Genomic DNA, 23131 nt, shown 5'->3' on the forward strand with positions numbered 1-23131 from the left:
AACTGTACATGTATATCAATATAATTTTTTGTGTGAGTGGGGGGACAGATGCTTTGGGGCTTGCAACAGCCCTAGACGCGCTAGAAATCAGCGATGTAGTTCTCTGGACACCTCTTTCTGTATTGACTGCATTATTCATAAAATAATTCAGCATCTGGGGCCCCACTTTTAACTTTGCCCAGGGCCACACTTTGTCTAAAACCGGCCCTGTACAAACCTTGTTAAAATGATGCCATTATCGCAGGGAGAAAACTATCTGCATAATGACACTGTGTAAATAAGGCTTTGTATGTAGCAGGAAATGACTTCGTATTATTGCGCTGTGTTACATACATTCACAAACATTACCTCCTGAACTGTAAGCATTCTATTAGTGATATAACAGGCTGAACTGGAAACGGAAGGGACAGTGTTAAAAAGAACATGAACTGAGCAGCACATACACCCACCCACGGCCCTCACTCCTCCTACTGGACTCAGTTACACGATTCAATCTGGCCCTCGCTTTACAAGTTTTCTGTTTTGCCTCCTTTTGACAAAGAAGATTTTCCTTTTCCAGCAATGGCTCAGAATTTTGTCCAGGGTAAACTCTCCGCATCCAAAGTGACCATGTTTGAGAAGATCTCATGTCCTTTTTGTGTCAGAGCAAAAGGCATTCTGCAGAAATACAAGTTTAAGCATGGACATCTGGAAATCATTAATATTGCCAATCTGGATATGATGAACAGTGTGCAAGATTACTTCTTTCAGGTCACTGGAGAGAGAACGGTGAGTATTAATGAAACAAGTTCAGGGCTGGGCTGATTCTAGCCATAGTTTGCTGGTAATAATTTGCACTGTCATTTATCTCCGGTAAGTTGTCTACTGCCGCCACATACACTGTACAAAATTGTTAGAAAGGGTGTTTATTTGTATGTGGATCATACAGAAAACTCTGTTCACATATCGTGATTACAACATGGCTTTACTGCAGCAGACAGATATTAATGAATGGGAATTTATGAAATTCAGTCGCACGCTGCATTTTGTAAATTTTTTTATTATTATTACAAAATTCTGTAGTCGTGGCTTTTCTAAGAGTAGAGTCCTACTTAGCAGCGTCCGCATGCGTCCGAAACCCTGCTCATTTGCGAAGGCCAATGGTGGCATGATTTTGCCAGTTCCTTACTGGCAAAATTGTGCAGCCATTTGCCTCAAAATATCGGTGGGGATTCGGCCATATGCGGAGGCCGCTACATGTACCATACCCTTAATGTCTACCATAGCAAAAAAAACATAAACCCAATGTTCTACTGCTACGTAAAAACAAATTAATTAGAATGCTGTCTATGAGTGCAGCATGTTTATTGAAATGTACCACTCATGATAAATGTCTCTACTACACAAGGATTGCAGTAAAAGCAGCACAAACTCTAGGTCAGATCTGACCTGACATTATCAAATGGAAATACCCTTTAACAAGCTCAGAAAAAGTCATAAGTCAAATGTTTTTTTTAGTTATTTTTTAAATAGTGATGGGGATTTTCAGCCACACAACCGTTGCTGATGTACAATGCAGTTCGCGCAAAGACCGTATACTCTACCGATAAGTAACTATGCTATGACATCGCAGCAAGCAAAGTGTGCAACAAGATAAAAGCTTATGGTTCTAGTCTGTTTGCTGCTGCTCTAAGGGTATGTTCACACGGCAGCGTCCGTAATGGCTGAAATTACGAGGCTGTTTTCAGGAGAAATGGCATGTTGAGGCACTTTTCGCTGCGTCAATTACGAACGTAAATGGAGCTGTTTTTCCATGGAGTCAATGGAAAACGGCTCCATTTACGTCTGAAGAAGTGACAGGCACTTCTTTGACGCGGGCATCTATTTACGCGCCTCAGTACCCCTTGAGAAAGCTGACGGCGAAACGTGCGTCGGGGGCGGTCAGTGTGGAGTGTTCCTGCGTGCTTCCTATCATGCAGTCCATGGGTTTGTGCAATATCCTTTATTTATGAAGCATGGTCTTTGTTTTGGGTGCAACTTGGAGCTCTAGCTGTATACTCTTATATGCATGCACAATTGTGTGCTCTTCTGTCAGGTGCTAAATATATTTATGTGCTTCTGTTGTCCAAATACTTGATCTATATGATTATCTTTTCTATAGATATCTGCATTTGTTACCACATCACAGGATGTTTATAGTATGGTAGCATATATATTGGATTATTCACGCAGCTCCTCCATACTCTCCTTTTTAACTGTGTGCTATATTGTTTTTATATTTTGATGGCCAATGTGTTATGTATATTTCAATAAAGTTTATTTTATATTGTCATGGTACATGACTTGTGCTATGTGTGTTTCATTTTCTGGATATACTAGTAGTCTTCACAGTCTGGTATAGGTATTGATCTATTTACGCGCCGTCTTTTGACAGCGACGCGTAAATTTACGCCTCGTGTGAACAGACCAATGTAAAACCCATTGCTTTCAATGGGCAGATGTTTGTCAACGCTTTCAAGCCGTATTTTCGGACGTAATTCCAGGCGTTAAACACCCGAATTACGTCCGTAAATAAGCCGTGTAAACATACCCTAACAATGTTAACTCTTAAAGGATAGGACTAATTTGGATCAGCACGTTATTTAATTTTCACATTGTTGCATTCTAAGGGTATGTTCACACGCTTAACCAAAAACGTCTGAAAATACGGAGCTGTTTTCAAAGAAAAACAGCTCCTGATTTTAATATGTTTTTTAAGCCACTCGCGATTTTCACTGCGTTTTTCGTTGCATTTTTCACGGCCATTTTTGGGGCTGTTTTCAATAGAGTCTATGAAAAACGGCTCCAAAAACGTCCCAAGAAGTGACCTGCACTTCTTTTTCGTGGCCGTTTTTTAAAATGGCCGCGTAAAAAAACAGCATTGCAATCAATGGGCAGATGTTTGGAGGCGTTCTGCTTCCGATTTTACGGCCGTTTTTTGGGCGTTTACGATAGGGTCAGTACGAATGCGGCGATACAAAATATGTATAGTTTATTTTACGTTTTAGTAATTTTGCACAATAAAACGTCATTTTTATGTTGTTGCAGTCCGAGATCCATAACTTTTTTATTTTTCCATCAACGTAGCTGTAGAAGGCTGCCATGGTAACCAATCATGGCGTTGGGCCGATGGACTGACCTTAGATGCTGCAGTCGCTATTGAACACGGCATCTAATAGGTAAAACTCCTGGGCTCAGAGTTATATTACAGCTGTAGTCCTGCTGCTGATCACGCGAGGGCACAGTAATTGTACCAACACAATCCGAACGCTGTAATATTACGACACTGGTCCTTAGGACTCCTGCCAGCGCCGTATTGTTACAGTGCTGGTCGTCAAGAGGCTAAACAGATGTTCAATACAAGAAATTTGCTATTATTATGAAAATGACCACACTATTATTATGCCGTTGTTCTTAAAAATCTAGAGGGCGATTTATCAGAACTAGTGCAAAAAAAAAGTTACATTAATTAGTTCAGACTCCAGCCCTTATTTTTGTAAGGAATTTTGGAAATGGTTTGATGATGATTAGTTGCTCTGGAAGATGATTCCATTTTCCTTTACAATAATGTTGATAACCTTTGCAAAATCCGAGAAGTTACCGATACAACCAATCCAGGGCCAGATCATGGGTGGTGAAGACCCCTGGGAAAAAATTGTTGTGGGGGACAGTGTTTTCTTTAAGCTGCGCGGCCATGCAGTTTCTAACCTCACCCCTCTCACTCCCGATGACAGCTTGCGCAAGCGTACTTTGGAGTGCAAATCACGCCCACATGCTGTCTCTGCAGCACAGAAGGGAAGCTCATCCTTCTTTGCCCTGCCACAAATTAGCCTGTCAGGGCTTAGGGATGGAGGAAAAAGGGCAGTTAGTGAGAAAGGCACAAGTACCGCAAGAACGCACCAATGTAGTAGGCAAGAAGTGTCATGCGCCTCGTTTTTCCTGTTGCGCCTCATATTTACCCTGTGCCTTTCACATTAGTAATATAAGGCACATTGGGGTTACTAATGTGAGGTACGTGGGTTTATTTAATATTAATGTGAGGTACCAAGGAGTAATTAATTCAGTAATCCCATGTACCTCTCATTCATTTCCCCATTTGCCATACATTTGTGTCACAATAGCCTTTCTAAAAATGTATCAACATGGTGTGGAATGATGCATTTTTTAAACTCCCCACCTTTGACAGAACATTGCTGAGCTCCCTAACCGCCCTGCCCAGCAGGTGCAATGGGTTACAGTGAACATTAATCGGGGCTCCCTCCCCAGTAGCGGTGTCATTAAACGTATGTATAACTTAAACTGGACATAAACAAATGATTATCAGCAGATATCACCAATGTTGACAGGGCCCAATGACATAATGAACATGAGGGCAGCCCCACGGCCCCCGACTTCTGCTTTGCAGAAAACAAGGTACCCAATTCTTTGTTACCTGGGAGATATGTGTTACCAGATGTCTGGCAGCTGCTTACCCCCCACTCCCTATGGAAACTATCATGCATGCTGAGCCTCTGAGTTTCTCCTAGTCAGCAGTGCAGGCAGATAGGAAAAGGAAGCTTGGAACCCTAGTAATAAATCTAAGTAAAAGGCTGCATAGTCACCTCTTCTACCACAGATTAATACTTTATATGTTTGGGGAGACACTGGGATTGTATAGGAAGTGCTGGAGGGAATAGGGTGGTGAAAGCTCCTTGTTAATTACCTTTTTCCTTCTGTGTAATCCAACACTGAACCTATCTGGCTACTCTGCAGAGTTTTATAAAAACTAGTGCAAACAATGAGAATCTTTATCTTTTCTTTCATTAGTTTTGATAATATATCATATAAAATATCTTGGTTCATGTGGTATCTAAATAATGTTTTTATCTTTTTGATCTTATGGAACAGTCACAATTTCCGCTCAGAGGAAGCACATTACAGTCAACTGTATATGACATTATAAATTATATTTTTTAAAGTATTGTTTAAAGAGTTGTGTTAGTGCTGAGTAGTACAACTTTACGTAAATTTAACCCAAAATGTGGAACATAATGATTCACAGCATTTTCTAAGATATATGTCGTTATTAGCAAGATGTCTTAATTTTCACTTAATTTTTCACTACTGTATTAAAGGGGTTTTCCCACGAGGGATATTTAGGACATATCCACATGATATAAATTTCAAAGTGTTAAAGCAGCACAGATCCCAGTGTCCGGAGCGGTGTCACGCTGTTGACCCCTTTAGGCCTTAATGACCAAGCTGTTTTTAAGTTTTTCCATTGTCTCATTCAAAGAGCTATAACTTTTTATTTTTGCGTCGACATAGCTGTATAAGGTCTTGTTGTTTGCAGGACAAGTTGTATTTTTTTAATATCACCATTTTGGGGTACATATAATTTATTGATTAACTTTTATTAACTTTTTTTGGGGGGGGGGGGGATAGAAAAAAACCAGCAGTTTCGCCACACTTTTTTGAATCCTAAATTTACACCGTTTACCGTGTGGCATAAATAACACAATAACTTTATTCAGTGGGTTGTTACAATTGCAACGATACGAAATTTATATAGATTTTGTATCATTTACTACTTTTAAACACTTTTTTTTCAAAATTATTTGTTTCTGTGTCTCCATATTTCATATTTTTTTATTTTTCCACCGATGCATTTGTATGAGGGCTTTTTTTTGTGACAGCACAGCGTGATCTTGCGAAATCACACTGTGCTGTGGATTCAGCTGGACATGAATGAAGAGAAGTGTATGACGCTGATTGGTCAGCGTCATAAACTTCTCTTTACTACGCCCACTTGGTCAAGAGTAAAAAAACGCCCACTTGGGCATTAAGAACACATTTGCATAACACTAGAAATGCTCATAACTTTGTCAAAAATAAACGTTTAAAAAAACCAACATATTACTTATCTACGTTAAAGCACCTATTAGTTTAGGTAGAAAATAGGGCAGTTATAAACTGTTGACAGAGCCTCTTTAAAGAGGCTCTGTCACCACATTGTGCAACCCCTATCTGCTATTGCAGCAGATAGGCGCTGCAATGTAGATTACAGTAACGTTTTTATTTTTAAAAAACGAGCATTTTTGGCCAAGTTATGACCATTTTCGTATTTATGCAAATGAGGCTTGCAAAAGTACAACTGGGCGTGTTGAAAAGTAAAAGTACAACTGGGCGTGTATTAGGTGCGTACATCGGGGCGTGTTTACTACTTTTACTAGCTGGGCTTTCTGATGAGAAGTATCATCCACTTCTCTTCAGAACGCCCAGCTTCTGGCAGTGCAGCACTGTGACGTCACTCACAGGTCCTGCATCGTGTCGGCACCAGAGGCTACACTTGATTCTGCAGCAGCATCAGCGTTTGCAGGTAAGTAGCTACATCGACTTACCTGCAAACGCCGATGCTGCTGCAGAATCATCTGTAGCCTCTGGTGCCGACACGATGCAGGACCTGTGAGTGACGTCACAGTGCTGCACTGCCAGAAGCTGGGCGTTGTGAAGAGAAGTGGATGACACTTCTATACACAACGCCCAGCTAGTAAAAGTAGTAAACACGCCCCGATGTACGCACATAATACACGCCCAGTTGTACTTTTACTTTTCAACACGCCCAGTTGTACTTTTGCAAGCCTCATTTGCATAAATACGAAAATGGTCATAACTTGGCCAAAAATGCTCGTTTTTTAAAAATAAAAACGTTACTGTAATCTACATTGCAGCGCCGATCTGCTGCAATAGCAGATAGGGGTTGCAAAATCTGGTGACAGAGCCTCTTTAAGTCTATCTTTATGTCTCTTCACAAGTTGTCTAGGGTAACTAGGGCTGAGGAGGGAGGTCAATGTAGAAAATAAAGAGGTAGTCAGGTTAGAGAGGGGTCAGACTATATTGGTGGGGGGGAGAAACAGACTGTGGGGAGAGGACTAGACATCAGGATAAGGAGATCCCTTTGTTACAAAACAGCAATGAAAATAAAAATGCCCAAATAATATCAAATAATCACATTTCTGATACTGAAGGTGAAACATTTAAAGGCAAGTTAAAATGTATGTTCACAAATTCCAGAAGTCTAGCAAGCAAAATGGGGGAGCTGGAGGCCTTGGTACTGGAGGAACATATAGATATACTTGGTGTTGCTGAAACATGGCTAGACTCTTCACATGACTGGGTTGAAAATCTCCAGGGTTTTACACTTTTTCGGAAAGACAGGGCAAATAGGAAAGGTTGTGGTGTATGTCTGTATGTGAGAAGTGATATGAAGGTGAGTGTGAAATTAACAATAATGGGTGAAGATTGTGAGGAGGTTGATACCTTGTGGGTGAAATTAGAAAGGGGGGTAAACACTGAAAAAATTACTTTTGGTGTAATCTATAGACCCCCCAATATAATTGAGGAGATGGAAGATCAGCTATATAAACAGATGGAGCGGGCTGCACAGGCAGGTACTGTAGTAATAATGGGAGATTTGAATTACCGGGATATTAATTTGTGTCATGGTTCGGCTTCAACTGCAAAGGGGAGACATTTCCTCAACCTGTAGCAGGAAAATTTTATGGGCCAGTTTGTGCAAGACTCGACTAGAGGTGAAGCTCTGTTGGATCTGGTCATTTCTAATAATGCAGAGCTTGTTGGGAACGTCAATGTTAGTGAAAATCTCGTTAACCGTGATCACAATATAGTTACATTTTACCTATACTGTAAAAAACAGACACAGGATGGGAGGGCAAAAACGCTAAATTTTAAGAAGGCCAATTTCCCCAGGATGAGGGCTGCAATTCAGGATATAGACTGGGAAGAACTAATGTCAAATAATGGTCCAAACGATAAATGGGAGATTTTCAAATCTACTTTGGGTAATTATCCCCTTCCCCACATCCACGGTATATATATGGCGCACGCCGGGTGGGGGAATATGGAGCGGGCTCACGGGCTGAGACCGCTCCATAGAGCGAGTGTGTCGGCTGTGTGTTACAGCTGACACTTCCGGGTAACAGACGGGATCCCGTTCGAGCGCGATCCCACTTGTTTAACCCGTTAAATGCCACGTTCAATAGCGATTTAAATGAATAAAAACAGGGGGGCGACCCCCTGTAACGTCTCAACGGCCCTCCCACGGCAAGATCGGGGTGAGCCGTTGGTTGGCACGGCAGCCTGGGGGCCTGACGAAGTCCCCCAGGTTCGCCATCTTTGTACTCCATTAGAGACTTCATTAGAGACTGTCAGAATCGCGATATACTGCAATAGTATTAGTATTGCAGTATATCGTGCAAGTGATCTAACGATCGCTGGTTAAAGTCCCCATGGGGAACAAGTAAAAAAAAGTAAAAAACAGTAAAATAAAGTTTTTATTTAACAAATAAAAAAAAATTGACAAAGTTAAAAGCTCAAAAAACCCCCCTTTTACCATTTTCCCTGAGACAATGTAAAAAAAATAAAAAGCTAACATAACTGGTATCGACGCGTCCGTAAAAGTCTAAACTATTACAATATATTATTATTTAGTCCGCACGGTGAACGTTGTAAAAAAGAAAAAATTAAAAACAGCAGAATTGCTGTTTTTTGGTCCCTTCTTCTCCCACAAAAAATGAAATAAAAAGTACCCCAAAATGGTACCAATATAAACTACAGCTCGCCCCGCAAAAAATAAGCCCTCACACGGCTAAATAGACAGAAAAAGAAAAACTTTATGACTCTCAGAATGTGGCGACAAAACTCAAATTTTATTTTTAACAATCAGTTTTTTCCTTGTAAAACCATGAAGAAAACGATATAAATTTGGTATCGCTGTAATCGTATTGACCCGCAGAATAAGGTTAACATGTTGTTTTTACCATACGGTGAACGCCGTAAAAACAAAACCACCCAAAATGTTGAGGAATCGCTGTTTTTTTTCCTATTCCACCCCACATATATTTATGTTCTCATTTCCCACTACAGTATATGGTACAAAAAATGGTGCTGTGTTAATTTACAACTCGTCCCGCAAAAAGCAAGCCCTCATACGGTAATATTGATGGAAAAATAAAAGAGTTATGGCTTTTGGCAGATGGGGAGGAAAAAACAAAAGTGAAAATCCGAAAAATGGCTGCGGAGGGAAGGTGTTATAGTTCAAAATGTATTGTTATAGGTAACAAGTATAAACGCCTAAAATTAAACCCCACATGGCTTACACCTTCTGTAAAAAGGGCAATACATGACAAAAAAGGGCATTTAAAAAATACAAATCTGAGGGTACATCTGTAACCTTTTTAAATGATAAAGAACTTAATAAAATCTGTAAAAAGGTAATAAAATCAGCAAAAAAACGAAATGAAAGGCAGGTGGCCAAGGATAGTAAAACAAATCTCAAAAAATTCTTCAAGTATATAAATGCAAAAAAGCCAAGGTCTGAACATGTAGGACCCCTGAATAGTGGTAATGGGGAGTTGGTCACAACAGGGGATCAAGAGAAGGCAGAGTTACTAATTGGGTTCTTTAGCTCTGTATATACAACAGAAGAAAGAGCGGCTGATGTAGCCGGTGCCAGTGCTGTTAATATATCAGTTAATATACTGAATTGGATGAATGTAGATATGGTCCCAGCTAAATTAAATCAAATAAATGTACACAAGGCCCCGGGACCAGATGAGTTACACCCTAGAGTTCTTAAAGAGCTTAGTTCAGTTATTTCTGTCCCCCTCTTCATAATATTTAGAGATTCTCTAGTGACTGGTATAGTGCCAAGGGACTGGCACAAGGCAAATGGGGTGCCTGTTTTCAAAAAGGGCTCTAGGTCTTCCCCGGGTAATTATAGAACAGTAAGCTTAACATCCATCGTGGGGGAACTATTTGAGGGGCTATTGAGAGACTATATACAGGATTATGTGACGAAAAATAGTATTATAAGTGACATCTAGCACGGTTTTACTAAGGGCAGCAGTTGTCAAACAAACCTGATTTGTTTTTATAAAGAGGTGAGCAGAAGCCTAGAGAGAGGGGTCGCTGTGGATATAGTGTTTTTGGACTTTACAAAGGAATTTGACACTGTCCCTCATAGACGTCTAATGAGTAAATTAAGGACTATAGGTTTAGAAAATATAGTTTGTAATTGGATTGAGAATTGGGTCAAGGACCATATCCAGAGAGTTGTGGTCAATGATTCCTACTCTGAATGGTCCCCGGTTATAAGTGGTGTACCCCAGGGTTCCATGCTGGGACCACTATTATTCAACTTATTTATTACTGATATAGAGTATGGGATTAATATTTCTATTTTTGCAGATGACACCAAACTATGTAATATAGTTCAGTCTATGGAAAATGTTCGTGAATTGCAAGTGGATTTAAACAAACTAAGTGTTTGGGCATCCAGTTGGCAAATGAAGTTTAATGTAGATAAATGTAAAGTTATGCATCAGGGTACTAACAACCTGCATGCATCATATGTCCTAGGGGGAGCTAAACTGGGGGATTCACTTGTTGAGAAGTATCTCGGTGTACTTGTAAATCATAAACTAAATAACAGCATGCAATGTCAATCAGCTGCTTCAAAGGCCAGCAAGATATTGTCGTGTAATAAAAGAGGCATGGACTCACGGGACAGGGATGTAATATTACCACTTTACAAAGCATTAGTGAGGCCTCATCTAGAATATGCAGTTCAGCTCTAGGCTCAAGTTCATAGAAAGGATGCCCTGGAGTTAGAAAAAATACAAAGAAGAGCAACAACGCTAATAAGGGGCATGGAGAATCTAAGTTATGAGGAAAGATAAAAATAATTAAACCTATTTAGCCTTGAAAAAACACGACTAAGGGGGGGCATGATTAATTTATATCAATATATTAATGGCACATACAAAAAATATGGTGAAATCCTGTTCCATGTAAAAACCCCTCAAAAAACAAGGGGGCACTCCCTCCGTCTGGAGAAAAAAAGGTTCAACCTGCAGAGGCGACAAGCCTTCTTTACTGTGAGAACTGTGAATCTATGGAATAGCCGACCGCAGGAGCTGGTCACAGCAGGGACAGTAGATGGCCTTAAAAAAGGCTTAGAAAATTCTCTAGAACAAAAAAATATCAGCTCCTATGTGTAGAAATTTTTACCTTCCCTTTTCCCATCCCTTGGTTGAACTTGATGGACATGTGTCTTTTTTCAACCGTACTAACTATGTAACTATGTAACCCCTCTGTCTAAATTTCCCACACATTTGTGTCAATCTGACCTGTTTTTGTGTGGCATCGGATACAATACTATCTACCCTCAATAATTGGCTCTATGGAAGAGATTCCACCATGTGTCTAGGATGGTTACTGTTGATTAAAAAGTAAATTATTCCTGTCCGTCGGTTTGACGAACAAGTCAGTCTGAAGTTTCCCACCTTTTAACTGTACTAAAGTGTCCAGGAACTGCAGCTCACAATCGGAAGCCACCATAGTGAACTGCAACGCCGGGATACAACTATTAAATTAAAAAAGGAAGCTGTTATGGAATTGCTATGTGAGCGATTCCCCAAAGGCTGCAGGAGACTGCCGAGAGTGAGCATGCAAATGAATCCACAACCTCAAATCCGTCACAACTCTGATCAACAGAGTCTAAGGCTACTCCATGGTTTTCGCCAGAGCCGACCGCCAGGCAGGATGGTTTTTGCTGTATAGAAACCAGGTTGTTTTAGCAGGGTTCAGTGTTGGATAAGAGGTGCAATGCAGACAGTCAGAGTGTAAACGGAAAATTAAAAACAGAAGGCAAGTGGATATTAGGTATAGCAGAGGTCAAAACCAGCCGGGAGCACATATTTAAAATCAGTAAACAAGGGGTTATCAAGAGACAAGCCAAAGTCAGTTTCCAGGAAGTCCAGAAGCTAGAGGTATACGGTATTGTCAGAAGCTTGATCAAAACACCTGAAGACAAGTAAATCACAAGCAAAGAACAAGTGGAGGAAGCCAGGTATAAATACTCCACCCTTACCTCTAATAGGGAGAAAGACAGAGAAGAGAAATAGGCTCAATGTAAAACCAGAACCGCCCAGAAGCTAGACCAGTAGTCAAGGCGATCTTAAAGGAACAGACATTTCCTAATAGTACCCCCCTTTCTACAAGGGGCCACTGGACCCTTAAACATCAGCCTAGGTTTCAAAGGAAACTTTAAATGAAAGATCTTAACTAAACGACTAGCATGTACTGAATGGGCAGAAACCCAAGTTCGTTCTTCTGGCCCATACTCATTCCAGTGCACCAAATACTGGAGAGTACCCCTGACCTTTCTAAAATCCACAATCCTCTGAACCTTAAAGGGAACCAGTCACCAGCATTTCACCTATTGATCTTTACTTATCCCTCACTGGCCGCTGCTATCAAAAGTTAATTACCGTTATCCCCTCTCCTAAACTCCTCCTCCGTCTGTAAATAACGGTCTGCAAACATTTTGCAACTTTTATCGTAATAATCCGGTGTTCATTTGTGCGCACACACCTGAAGAGAACATCAATGCACAAGCACGGGATTGTGTGTGCTGGGGGAAGGTGAGGAGCTGTCAATCAAAAGTAAGGAGGCGGGGTAAAGCCAGAAAGACTTGAGGAATGAAGATATGACTCTTTTCAAATGAAGATTTGACTCTTTTATGCTCATTAGCATACGGTGTGGGAACACTAAAAAACTGAATACTAAAGCTACAGACCCGACTAAGAAGACAATTATACATTATATAGAAATGATTTTTCACCCACTACCACCAGGTATTGCTGGCTCAATAGGTGAAATGCTGGTGACAAGTTCCCTTTAAACTCCATATCTCCTTCTACCTGAACTGAAGGAGGAGGTTTCTTGAGTGAATTAGATGGTGTAAAAAAAAATTTTAAGGAGAGATTTATGAAAAACATCATGTATTTTAAAAGACGGAGGAAGTGGCAGACGAAAAGACACATTGTTAACAACGTCAATAATTTCATATGGACCAATAAACCTAGGGGCAAACTTACAAGAAGGCACTATCAGTGTCAGATTTTTTGTAGAAACACACACCTTTTGACCCACAATAAACACAGCACCCACCGTACGTTTTTTGTTAGCATTTTTTTTTTTATAACTTGGGAGTTGTTCAGGTTCAATTGAACCTGAGCCCAAACTGTGCACAGTTTATTTGATTCAACTTCTACATCAGGGTTGTCACTAGAAGAGGCTGAAAATGAACCAAAACGAGGCTGAAACCCATAAATACAGAAAAACGGCAAGGTATCAAGAGAAACATGGTGGTGATTATTTAAAGCAAATTCCGCTAATGGTGCATACGAGACCCATTAAACCTGGTTATCAGCAATATATGAATACCTTCCCAGGTAATCGGTTCTTGTCCCCTGGTCGCTTTCAAAATATCATCTCTAGTTCTAGAGCTAAATAAACGACAAATAATATCTCTAGGAGCTTCTTGTGGTTTTGGTCTTGGTTTAAATGCCCTATGAGCTCTTTCAATGGTGATCTCACCCGTATAATTGGCTCCAAGGAACTGTATAAAGAGTTGATTCAGGCGGCAGAGATTCGGAAGCGCCCTTAATTCTCAAGTTGTAACGCCTTCCTCTATTATCCCGATCTTCCATCCAGTCAATCATTTTGTTCATGTGGTCTTGACATGTCGCAAACGTAGAGGAAAACGCTTCTGTAAAAGAAATCATTTGAGTCTGAACGGTCTCAAGTTGTTCCACCCTCTGTCCAATTTGGCCGACATCATGCTTTATTTGTTGTAGCTCAGTGACCAGAGGGTGCAAAGCTTTCGTGAGTGTTTTGCTAATGAAAGATCTCAATACAGGATACCCCTGTGCTTTCTGCAAGCCCTCATCCTCTGAGTCGTCATCTGCTCTCAGCATCGTGTCTACGCCTTTAAATTGTGCAGGCTTTTCATGTTGTGAACTCATAGTGGCTGAATTTTGATGGGACGTGGAAGCTTTTTTGAGAAAGGTATCCAAACTGTTATTTTTAGAAGTAGTATTTGAATCTCTATTTTTCTGCTGTCAAATTTTGACCATTTTCTGCACAGGTAAGTGCAGTATTTATTGACTATCCAAGCATATTTTATTTTAGTTCAAGTCACCGGTCAGCCATTGCTGCCCTATGTCAATTTCAAGTTAGTACACCAGTGTAACAGGAGTGAGATATATGCTAGTAGAAAACCATAATAGTGATGGATGGATAATATCTCTACTTTAAAGGGAACCTGTCACCGCCATTTCACCTATTAAACCAGCGATACCAGGTGGTAGTGGGTGAAAAATAATTTCTATATAACCTATAATTGTCTTCTTAGTCGGCTCTGTAGCTTTAGTATTCAGCTTTTTAGTGTTCCTGCACTGTATGCTACTGAGCATAAAAGAGTCATATCTTCATTCCTCAAGTCTTTCCGAGTTAATCCCGCCTCCTTACTTTTGATTGACAGCTCCACAGCTCCCCCCAGCACAAAAAATCCCGCGCTTGTGCATTGATGTCCTCTTCTGGTGTGTGAGTACAACGATCCACCGGATTATTACGATAAAAGGCGCAAAATGTTTGCAGACCGTTATTTACAGTCGGAGGAGGAGTTTAGGAGAGGGGATAACGGCAATGAACTTTTTATAGCAACGGCCAGTGAGGGATAAGTAAAGTTCAATAGGTGAAGTGCTGGTGACAGGTTCCCTTTATGAATGATGGTCTTTAACAGTCGTGTTAGACCAGGGGTCTCAAACTCGGCCAGGTAAGAGGGCCACATATAGAAAAAATGGGAAGTTGACGGGCCGCATTACTTTCAAATTTGATACAATACAAAATTATTGTTAATCAATTAGTTATTTGAACTACTATAACACTATATTACTATAATAATAATACTACATTACTATAATAATACCGCTAGGTTTAAAATTTGAGAGAATTCTCCACGTGCTTATTTCAACAATCCAGTTTTCCAGTTTAAGTGTCGTTAAATGCAAGTCCGGCACCTCAGTTAGATAATGCCACAGTGCCCTCTGTAGATGCTGCCACAGTGCCCTCTGTAGATGCTGCCACATTGCCCTCTGTAGATGCTGCCAGTGCCCTCTGTAGATGCTGCCGCAGTGCCCTCTGTGGATGCTGCCGCAGTGCCCTCTGTGGATGCTGCCGCAGTGCCCTCTGTGGATGCTGCCGCAGTGTCCTCTGTGGATGCTGCCGCAGAGCCCTCTGTGGATGCTGCCGCAGTGCCCTCTGTGGATGCTGCCGCAGTGCCCTCTGTGGATGCTGCCGCAGTGCCCTCTGTGGATGCTGCCGCAGTGCCCTCTGTGGATGCTGCCGCAGAGTCCTCTGTAGATAATGCAACACACCCCTAGATAATGGCACAGTGCACTCTGTAGATAATGCCACAGTGCCCTCTGTAGATGCTGCCACAGTGCCCTCTGTAGATGCTGCCACATTGCCCTCTGTAGATGCTGCCAGTGCCCTCTGTAGATGCTGCCAGTGCCCTCTATAGATGCTGCCACAGTGCCCTCTGTAGATAATGCAACACACCCCTAGATAATGCCACAGTGTCCTCTGTACATACTGCCACAGTGCCCTCTGTAGATGCTGCCACAGTGTCTTCTGTAGATGCTGCCGCAGTGCCCTCTGTGGATGCTGCCGCAGTGCCCTCTGTGGATGCTGCCGCAGTGCCCTCTGTGGATGCTGCCGCAGTGTCCTCTGTGGATGCTGCCGCAGAGCCCTCTGTGGATGCTGCCGCAGTGCCCTCTGTGGATGCTGCCGCAGTGCCCTCTGTGGATGCTGCCGCAGTGCCCTCTGTGGATGCTGCCGCTGTGCCCTCTGTGGATGCTGCCGCAGTGCCCTCTGTGGATGCTGCCGCAGTGCCCTCTGTGGATGCTGCCGCAGTGTCCTCTGTGGATGCTGCCGCAGAGCCCTCTGTGGATGCTGCCGCAGTGCCCTCTGTGGATGCTGCCGCAGTGCCCTCTGTGGATGCTGCCGCAGTGCCCTCTGTGGATGCTGCCGCAGTGCCCTCTGTGGATGCTGCCGCAGAGTCCTCTGTAGATAATGCAACACACCCCTAGATAATGGCACAGTGCACTCTGTAGATAATGCCACAGTGCCCTCTGTAGATGCTGCCACAGTGCCCTCTGTAGATGCTGCCACATTGCCCTCTGTAGATGCTGCCAGTGCCCTCTGTAGATGCTGCCAGTGCCCTCTATAGATGCTGCCACAGTGCCCTCTGTAGATAATGCAACACACCCCTAGATAATGCCACAGTGTCCTCTGTACATACTGCCACAGTTCCCTCTGTAGATGCTGCCACAGTGTCTTCTGTAGATGCTGCCGCAGTGCCCTCTGTGGATGCTGCCGCAGTGCCCTCTGTGGATGCTGCCGCAGTGCCCTCTGTGGATGCTGCCGCAGTGCCCTCTGTGGATGCTGCCGCAGTGCCCTCTGTGGATGCTGCCACAGTGCTCTCTGTGGATGCTGCCGCAGTGCTCTCTGTGGATGCTGCCGCAGTGCCCTCTGTGGATGCTGCCGCAGTGCCCTTTGTGGATGCTGCCAGAGTGCCCTCTGTAGATAATGCAACACACCCCTAGATAGTGCCACAGTGCCCTCTGTAGATAATGCCACAGTGCCCTCCGCAGATGCTGCCACAGTGCCCTCTTTAGATGCTGCCACAGTGCCCTCTGTAGATGCTGCCAGTGCCCTCTGTAGATGCTGCCACAGTGCCCTCTGTAGATAATGCAACACACCCCTAGATAATGCCACAGTGTCCTCTGTACATACTGCCACAGTGCCCTCTGTAGATGCTGCCACAGTGCCCTCTGTAGATGCTGCCACAGTGTCCTCTGTAGATGCTGCCACAGAGCCCTCTGTAGGTCCATTTATGGACGGAGATGTCAGGGGCAACCTCAGAGCTGGAGTCCCGGGCAGAGCGCTAGTAGGCTCTTCCTGGGACTCCAGCTGTGCTCCTGACATCACTGAGACTCCTGCTCTGGGGAAGCCTCTGAGATCATTGTCGATGTATGGACAGCGATGTCAGAGGCTTCCCCAGAGTCCCAGAGCAGCGCCTATACTAGCACTCTGCACGGGACTCCGGCTCTGGGGAAGCCCCAGACATCGTGTGTCCAAACATGAACACCGATGTCAGAGAATACCACAGAGTCCCGGAGCAGAGCCGATACTAGCGCTCTGCCCGGGACTTCGCTCTGGGGAAGAACCTGACACACTGTCCATATGTGGACAGCGATGTCAGGGAATTCCACAGAGTCCCGGAGCAGAGCCTGTACTAACGCTCTGCACGGGACTCCGGCTCTGGGGAAGCCTCAGAGATCGCTGTTCATATGTGGACAGTGATGTCAGGGAATTCCAGAGTCTCGGAGCAGAGACGATACTAGCGGCTCTGTGTCCAGCGGGCTGCAGATGACAGCCCCAGGGGCCGCATGCGGCCCGCGGGCCATGTGCTTGGGACCCCTGTGTTAGACTTTGGGTGAAATAAAATCAGTTGCAGTAACAGATATTGTCCACTAGTAAAACCGCATCTAAAGCATCTCAAATTACCAGTCCTATGAAATGTCTGATGAAGAGAATGAGGCTTCAGTTGTAACTATTAGAGCGGTGTCCAGGAGGGAGGAATTCCACAGATGGCCTGATGATACTCACATTGAGTCACATTTACAGGTACTCAGGCTGCTTCGTGTAATGGAGGAAGAGCTGGGTATGATCAGCAGGTGGGTTGTTAAGTCCCAGTAGGCACTCATCAGGGGGAAATGTGGAAAGAAAAAATGGAAGCAGACCGCAAAGTGCATCCAAGATTGCGGTTGTGCTCCAGGGCCTTCCTCTAGAGAGACCCTGGTCCTCAGTGATCCCACCAGTCTTGGTGGGCAGTGCCCAGCACTAGGTAGCCTCCGGTGTAACAATCTGCGTTTTCCGAATCGATTATGTAACTTCCGGTCCTGCGGCAGTGCAGGCCGCACACTTCCGGTATAAATCGAGGCCGGGGATCTGGCGTCCCCACTAGGTCTGTGTCATGATCTGTGGGTATGTGGACCCACTGGGCCATACCGCCGTAGCGGTATAGCAGCTGGCCAAACAGGGTACAAAGTCAATGTCTATAGTTCGGATAAAGGTACCTGTGGCAATTCAGACAGTAGCGATGGTTTAGGCTCGGATGGAACTCTTGCAGCAGGCAGATAACAGGTGCGGTGAAACACAGCGGCTGTAGCAGGTGACACAACACGACTCCAACTCTGTACAGCACAGGAAAACGGAAGCACGGGATACAGGTAGCAGGAACGGGAACACTGGGAACTGGAGAACACTCAGGGGACCATTTGCAGAGACTGACACGTGTAGGTACAAACAACGCTCAGGCAATGAAGGGCCCTTCTCACAGTCCAGAGTGATCTGGGAGCAATCAGCTCAATCTCACACATGTGTGCGCTCTGGCTCTTTAAGGCTGGACTGAGCTCGCGCGTGCACCCTAGTGGTCACTGTGGTTACTTCGGGACATGACGACCACATGTGCTGGCATCTCTGGAGAGAAGGGCATCAGCAGGATGAGAAGAGTTTGTGGTCAGCGACCGCGGGCGTTACAGTCTGTTCAGTAGAGGAAGCAATGATTAATATTTCAACATCCTTTAGTTTTGTTTCTAACATCAGAATTTCAGACTGCAAGCATTCAATGTTTAGGAGAATCAGATCAAAAGCATATTTATTCGATATATGTTCGAACTTAGTGCAAAAATATTCATTGTTAAGGAATAGATTAGGGAATCGGAGGCTAGTATATGGAACTTCCTGCTTGATAAACTTTAGGATATGGCCACTAACATTATGGCAACATTAGGTATGAGAATCATTAAGGGACATGCGCAGTTCGACTCATGGAGGTGATGCTGGGAGTTGTGGTGCGATGAGCGATTCCCTTTCCTTTCTCCGGACCTTTATAAGTAGGTTTGGGATATGTAATTGTTCGTTTCTTGTGATACACATATCCTATGAAACACTGATGACACTTTTATACGGAGGGTGGATTAATAACTTATGTAACAACCACTAATTGATAAGGCACCTGTGTGATTACTTGTGAGAGGTATTATCATTTAAATTGGTGCAATTGTACCATGTGATATTTTGTACTTACCTATTTAAGATGATGTTTTTAGACTTTGTATTAGGCTTGAGAAAGTTGATCTGTCGTTTCGGATTTCTTCGGTCGTTGTGGGGTGCAGTCCTTGGAACGTCTTTTGTGACAATTGACAGATGTCTATCCCACAATAGAAGCCCAGACCAGGCCACAGTTCAAGGCAAAGATCGATCAATGATTTGTAATTTTCACTTATGGCGTTGTTGTCCAGAACAACAACTTTCACAGACCAACCATGAACGACAAGTCGACAAGTCGTTCAGAAAACGGCTGAAGCCTCTAATGTATGACTAGCATTAACCATACTTACAAAGAAATTGGTTCTAATAATGGAGTGGAAAAGCCACTGCGAATTTGAACTCCTTATGGCTAGCCTGTGTTACAAAAAGTAGAAAAGGGTCTTAACGGGTGGAGAACAGACTGAAAAAGGGACTTTTCCATGACAGATTATTATGAGACCCTGATGCCATATGGGTCACATTAGTCGGACATCCAATAATGTCAAGAACTAAGTCTATCATAGAAAAAAAAACTTTTATTCACGTTTACGTGGTTTATCCTAATTATTTAGAATGATATTTTATGCCTAGGAAAAGCTATCATCATTTTTTTTAGTTGATAAATATGCACTAACTTTCAGTTTCCCTGTAAACACATCCTAGCTGACTTCATATGAATCATGATCTGTGCTTCTTTAGACACTTCCTACTTTATTGAGGGCAGCATAAAGAAGTGATATGGATTTCAGTGTGCTGTCACTTATTCTGTCACTAATGTTAAAGTGTACCTAAATTTTCAGGTCACTTTTCAGAATTAGCTGTCATATTTGTGTACATGAGGAATAACACTATTTCTGGTCATTATATGACTTGTATTCTGCAAGTTTTTTTCAGCAGTTTTTCCCAGCCTGTATCTCTAATTCTCAGTTTTATCTGAGCTAGTATATAATATTTATTCATATTATGTGAGTGTATATAAGCAGCAGCAACATGGAGGACAATCTACTACAGCAGTACTGAGCAGTGTAGCTGAGAATTCAGCACTGGGGTGAGATATAACTCTTACTAAAAGCTGCTGCAGCTTCTGTGTCTTTCTCTCTTTCACTCTACTCCTCCTCCCTCCTCCCCTCTCCATAGACTTCTATCAGCATGTAACCTGATCCCTTAAATGATAGTCCATCTCGTCTTGAGGAGATGGATTTATCAGTAAATTCAGAGTGAGTAAACAATTAGGAGGAATGGGTGGGGGGTCTGAGAAGTAAAGATCGAGGCATTTTTCTCTAATAAGATATATTACAAAGATTCTTTATATTCTTATAATATTGATTTATGCAAAGTGTGTTCAAAATGCGGTGCCTATTTAAAGGACTTGTCTCATTACTACAACCCCTGCCCATATGGCCCACTTTGTATCTACCGTTTAGGCCTCCTGCACACCGCCGTAGCTGTGTGCACGGTCCGTGACTAAGCTCAGACAGGCAGCGGAGCCGTCATCCGCAGGCCGTCCACAATCAGACTGTGCACACACAAGATGTGAATTCATTTAAATGAGCCTGGACCGCAAATGCAGACCGTATAATGAAAGGTCCTATTTTTTTTTGCAGTCCGGGCTCCGGGCCCTGCACGGACCGTGGAAACCACGGTCGTGTGCATTGGCCCGTAGGATAAAATGTGTTCTATACTATCCGCAATTGTGGCTCCACAATCACGGATAGTATACGGCCGCAAAACTACGGTTGTGTGCATGATGCCTTAGATGCAAGAGCAGAAAGCAGCTGCAAAAAAGGCCTGTGTTACATGGAAGGCCATTTAGGCTGTTGCAGTGAAAATGTATGTCTAGCCAGAGCTTCCCCCAGGGATAACCGCTGATCACTGCAGGTTTTAGAAGCCGGAACCGCAACAATCATCTTATCGCTGGGTCCGTTTAGTATAAAAAGAGGTTGCCATGATGAAACCCCTTAAAAATGTTGTTGGGTTTGCAAATTCCATTTATGTACACAAATGCCTTTTTAAATATGCAATTACTGTATAAGGTGTACCGTCTTGGGGAATAGGTCTTTACACATCTATTTAAAAATATGGCGCAGCTACTGAACTAAGCCTATTTGTAACGATAAGTGGCAGAAAACTTCCGTAAATCAGTCGCACATGATATTGAATGCCACAACTATTTTTTCCGACAGGTATGACTTTATTTCTTAGGATTAGGAAAAAGTGACAATCCAATTATGTCTAAAAACTGCATTGATAAATATGCCCCAATGTGTAAAACTGGCCTAATACACATTTCTTTATTAATTTTTTGATAAATCATTGCTTTTGCTTATTGAATTTATTTTACATTCTTATTTTTATTGCATATGTCCATATTCAGTTTTGGGTTCAATGAAAATTAGAATAACATACTTGCAATATAAAGCTGTGGCTAGGAAACAGTTACCTCAGTCAGATACAATATACAATATCATATCTAAATAATTCAAAACTTTTTCATCTCTAGGTACCTCGGATATTCATTGGCGAGAAATGCATTGGAGGCTGTTCTGATCTTGTTGCCCTAGATGGCAGTGGAGAGCTAGAGAAAATGCTAATATCAATTGGAGCCCTTGAGTAATGAGATGGTAATTAGAAGCATAAGACAGTACAAAGTTACTCATTAAGATGTCATTTTTAGTGGCAATTGTAAAATCTGCAAGGTCAAATTTTTTCATAGATTTTTCTTATTTACATTTTTTTATATATGTTCTTTTACCTAAGTGCACTAATTTCAATTCTGATTCACTTTTCTTTTTCATTTCAGAATTCTATGTCTGGTTCCAGTGTAGATGCCCAGTCTTATAATGTTGCTTTTCAAAATATTTATTGGATTTTTTCGTTATAGCTGACTTGAAACTGAATACATTTCAGGTGCTTGAACCCAAATAAAAATGTTAACTTCTTATTATGCTGTAGCTTTGTAATATGTGTAAAAAACAAACAAACAACAAAAAACAAAAACGTTTAGAACCTTACAGATTTTGCAACATTCTGTGTAGTGGTAATCTAATCAAATGTCATATCTATTTTTTTCTGTGCTGTAAGTACTCTCGCTATTTTTATTCTTGGTAAATTCTATACGAAGTCCTTGTTCACGACAGTGCAGATTTTGTGCAATGTTTGCATGGAATTGATCATAAACCAAGCAAAATTATAGATGCAAGACTTATCTTTTTTTTGCATCTAATCCTGGTGTCAGTTTAGGAAACTGCACTATATCTGCACTGTGTGGACAAGGCCTAAGGACTCATGCACACGGCCGTACTCTGGCTACGTTCTGTACAGAGCTGTAACAGGGCTGCTATAGTGGTGCATGATCCCTGCAGCTCTATAGCATGGTTCTTTTTATTTTGAATTACGTAGGAATCCAAAAGAAAAAAAAAATTGTGACATGCTCCATCGGACTCCATATGTACAGAGGTAGTCTCCCATAGAAGCATTGCTTCTAGAGTAGAATATCTCCTAACACACGTTGGACTGATTGAGTCTGTATGCATGAAGGCTCTATGGCTTCGTACTAAAGGAGCGGTGCAGCCTCCATGCACTGCCATACAGGCTACGTGCCAACGCAGTCTGAGATGGAGAATGATGTGGCCTGGTTGCTGTTAAGCCAATTTTTCCCTTCTGTGCAGACCGCAGTGCCAATCCAGCTTTGAGCTGAACACTAAAGGCCCTTTTACACTGGCTAATTATCGGGCAAACGAGCGTTCAAAGAATGCTCGTTCCCGATAATTGCCCTGTTTAAACAGGGCAGTGATCAGCAGATGAACAAGCAAACACTCGTTCATCTGTTGATTATATCGTTTTATTCTGTATTCTGACTCCATTTTGCTGTAAAGCTGCATGGGTTCCTTACTGTACCTCAGTATGCTCCTCCGTCAGGCATTTTGTTTTTCCTATATAGTTTATCAAATGCCTTTCATCCTTTTATTTCTATATTTAAAGTTCCTTTTAAGAGACATAGATTCCAAATTACTCTCATTTAAACCTGATTTTAAAGCAATCACACAAT

The 23131-nt window shown here is 42.4% G+C and overlaps 1 protein-coding gene across 1 annotated transcript; it reads left to right on the forward strand.

The window, feature by feature from the left end:
• Positions 1-403: 403 nt before the first annotated feature.
• On the forward strand, positions 404-22009 carry GLRX (glutaredoxin). The gene is made up of 3 exons (XM_075854842.1): positions 404-768; positions 21584-21704; positions 21884-22009. The coding sequence occupies exons 1-2, from the start codon at positions 562-564 to the stop codon at positions 21695-21697; spliced, it is 321 nt and encodes a 106-aa protein (XP_075710957.1). The 5' UTR covers positions 404-561; the 3' UTR covers positions 21698-21704; positions 21884-22009.
• Positions 22010-23131: the final 1122 nt, after the last annotated feature.

This window comes from Rhinoderma darwinii, chromosome 1 (assembly GCF_050947455.1).
Source record: "Rhinoderma darwinii isolate aRhiDar2 chromosome 1, aRhiDar2.hap1, whole genome shotgun sequence".
Classification (NCBI taxonomy): Eukaryota; Metazoa; Chordata; class Amphibia; order Anura; family Rhinodermatidae; genus Rhinoderma; species Rhinoderma darwinii.

Coding starts and splice junctions, on each gene's coding strand:
- GLRX (XM_075854842.1), top strand. CDS start 562: ATGGCTCAGAATTTTGTCCAGGGTAAACTCTCCGCATCCAAAGTGACC. Junction 769..21,583: donor AGGTCACTGGAGAGAGAACG/GTGAGTATTAAT, acceptor TTTCATCTCTAG/GTACCTCGGATATTCATTGG.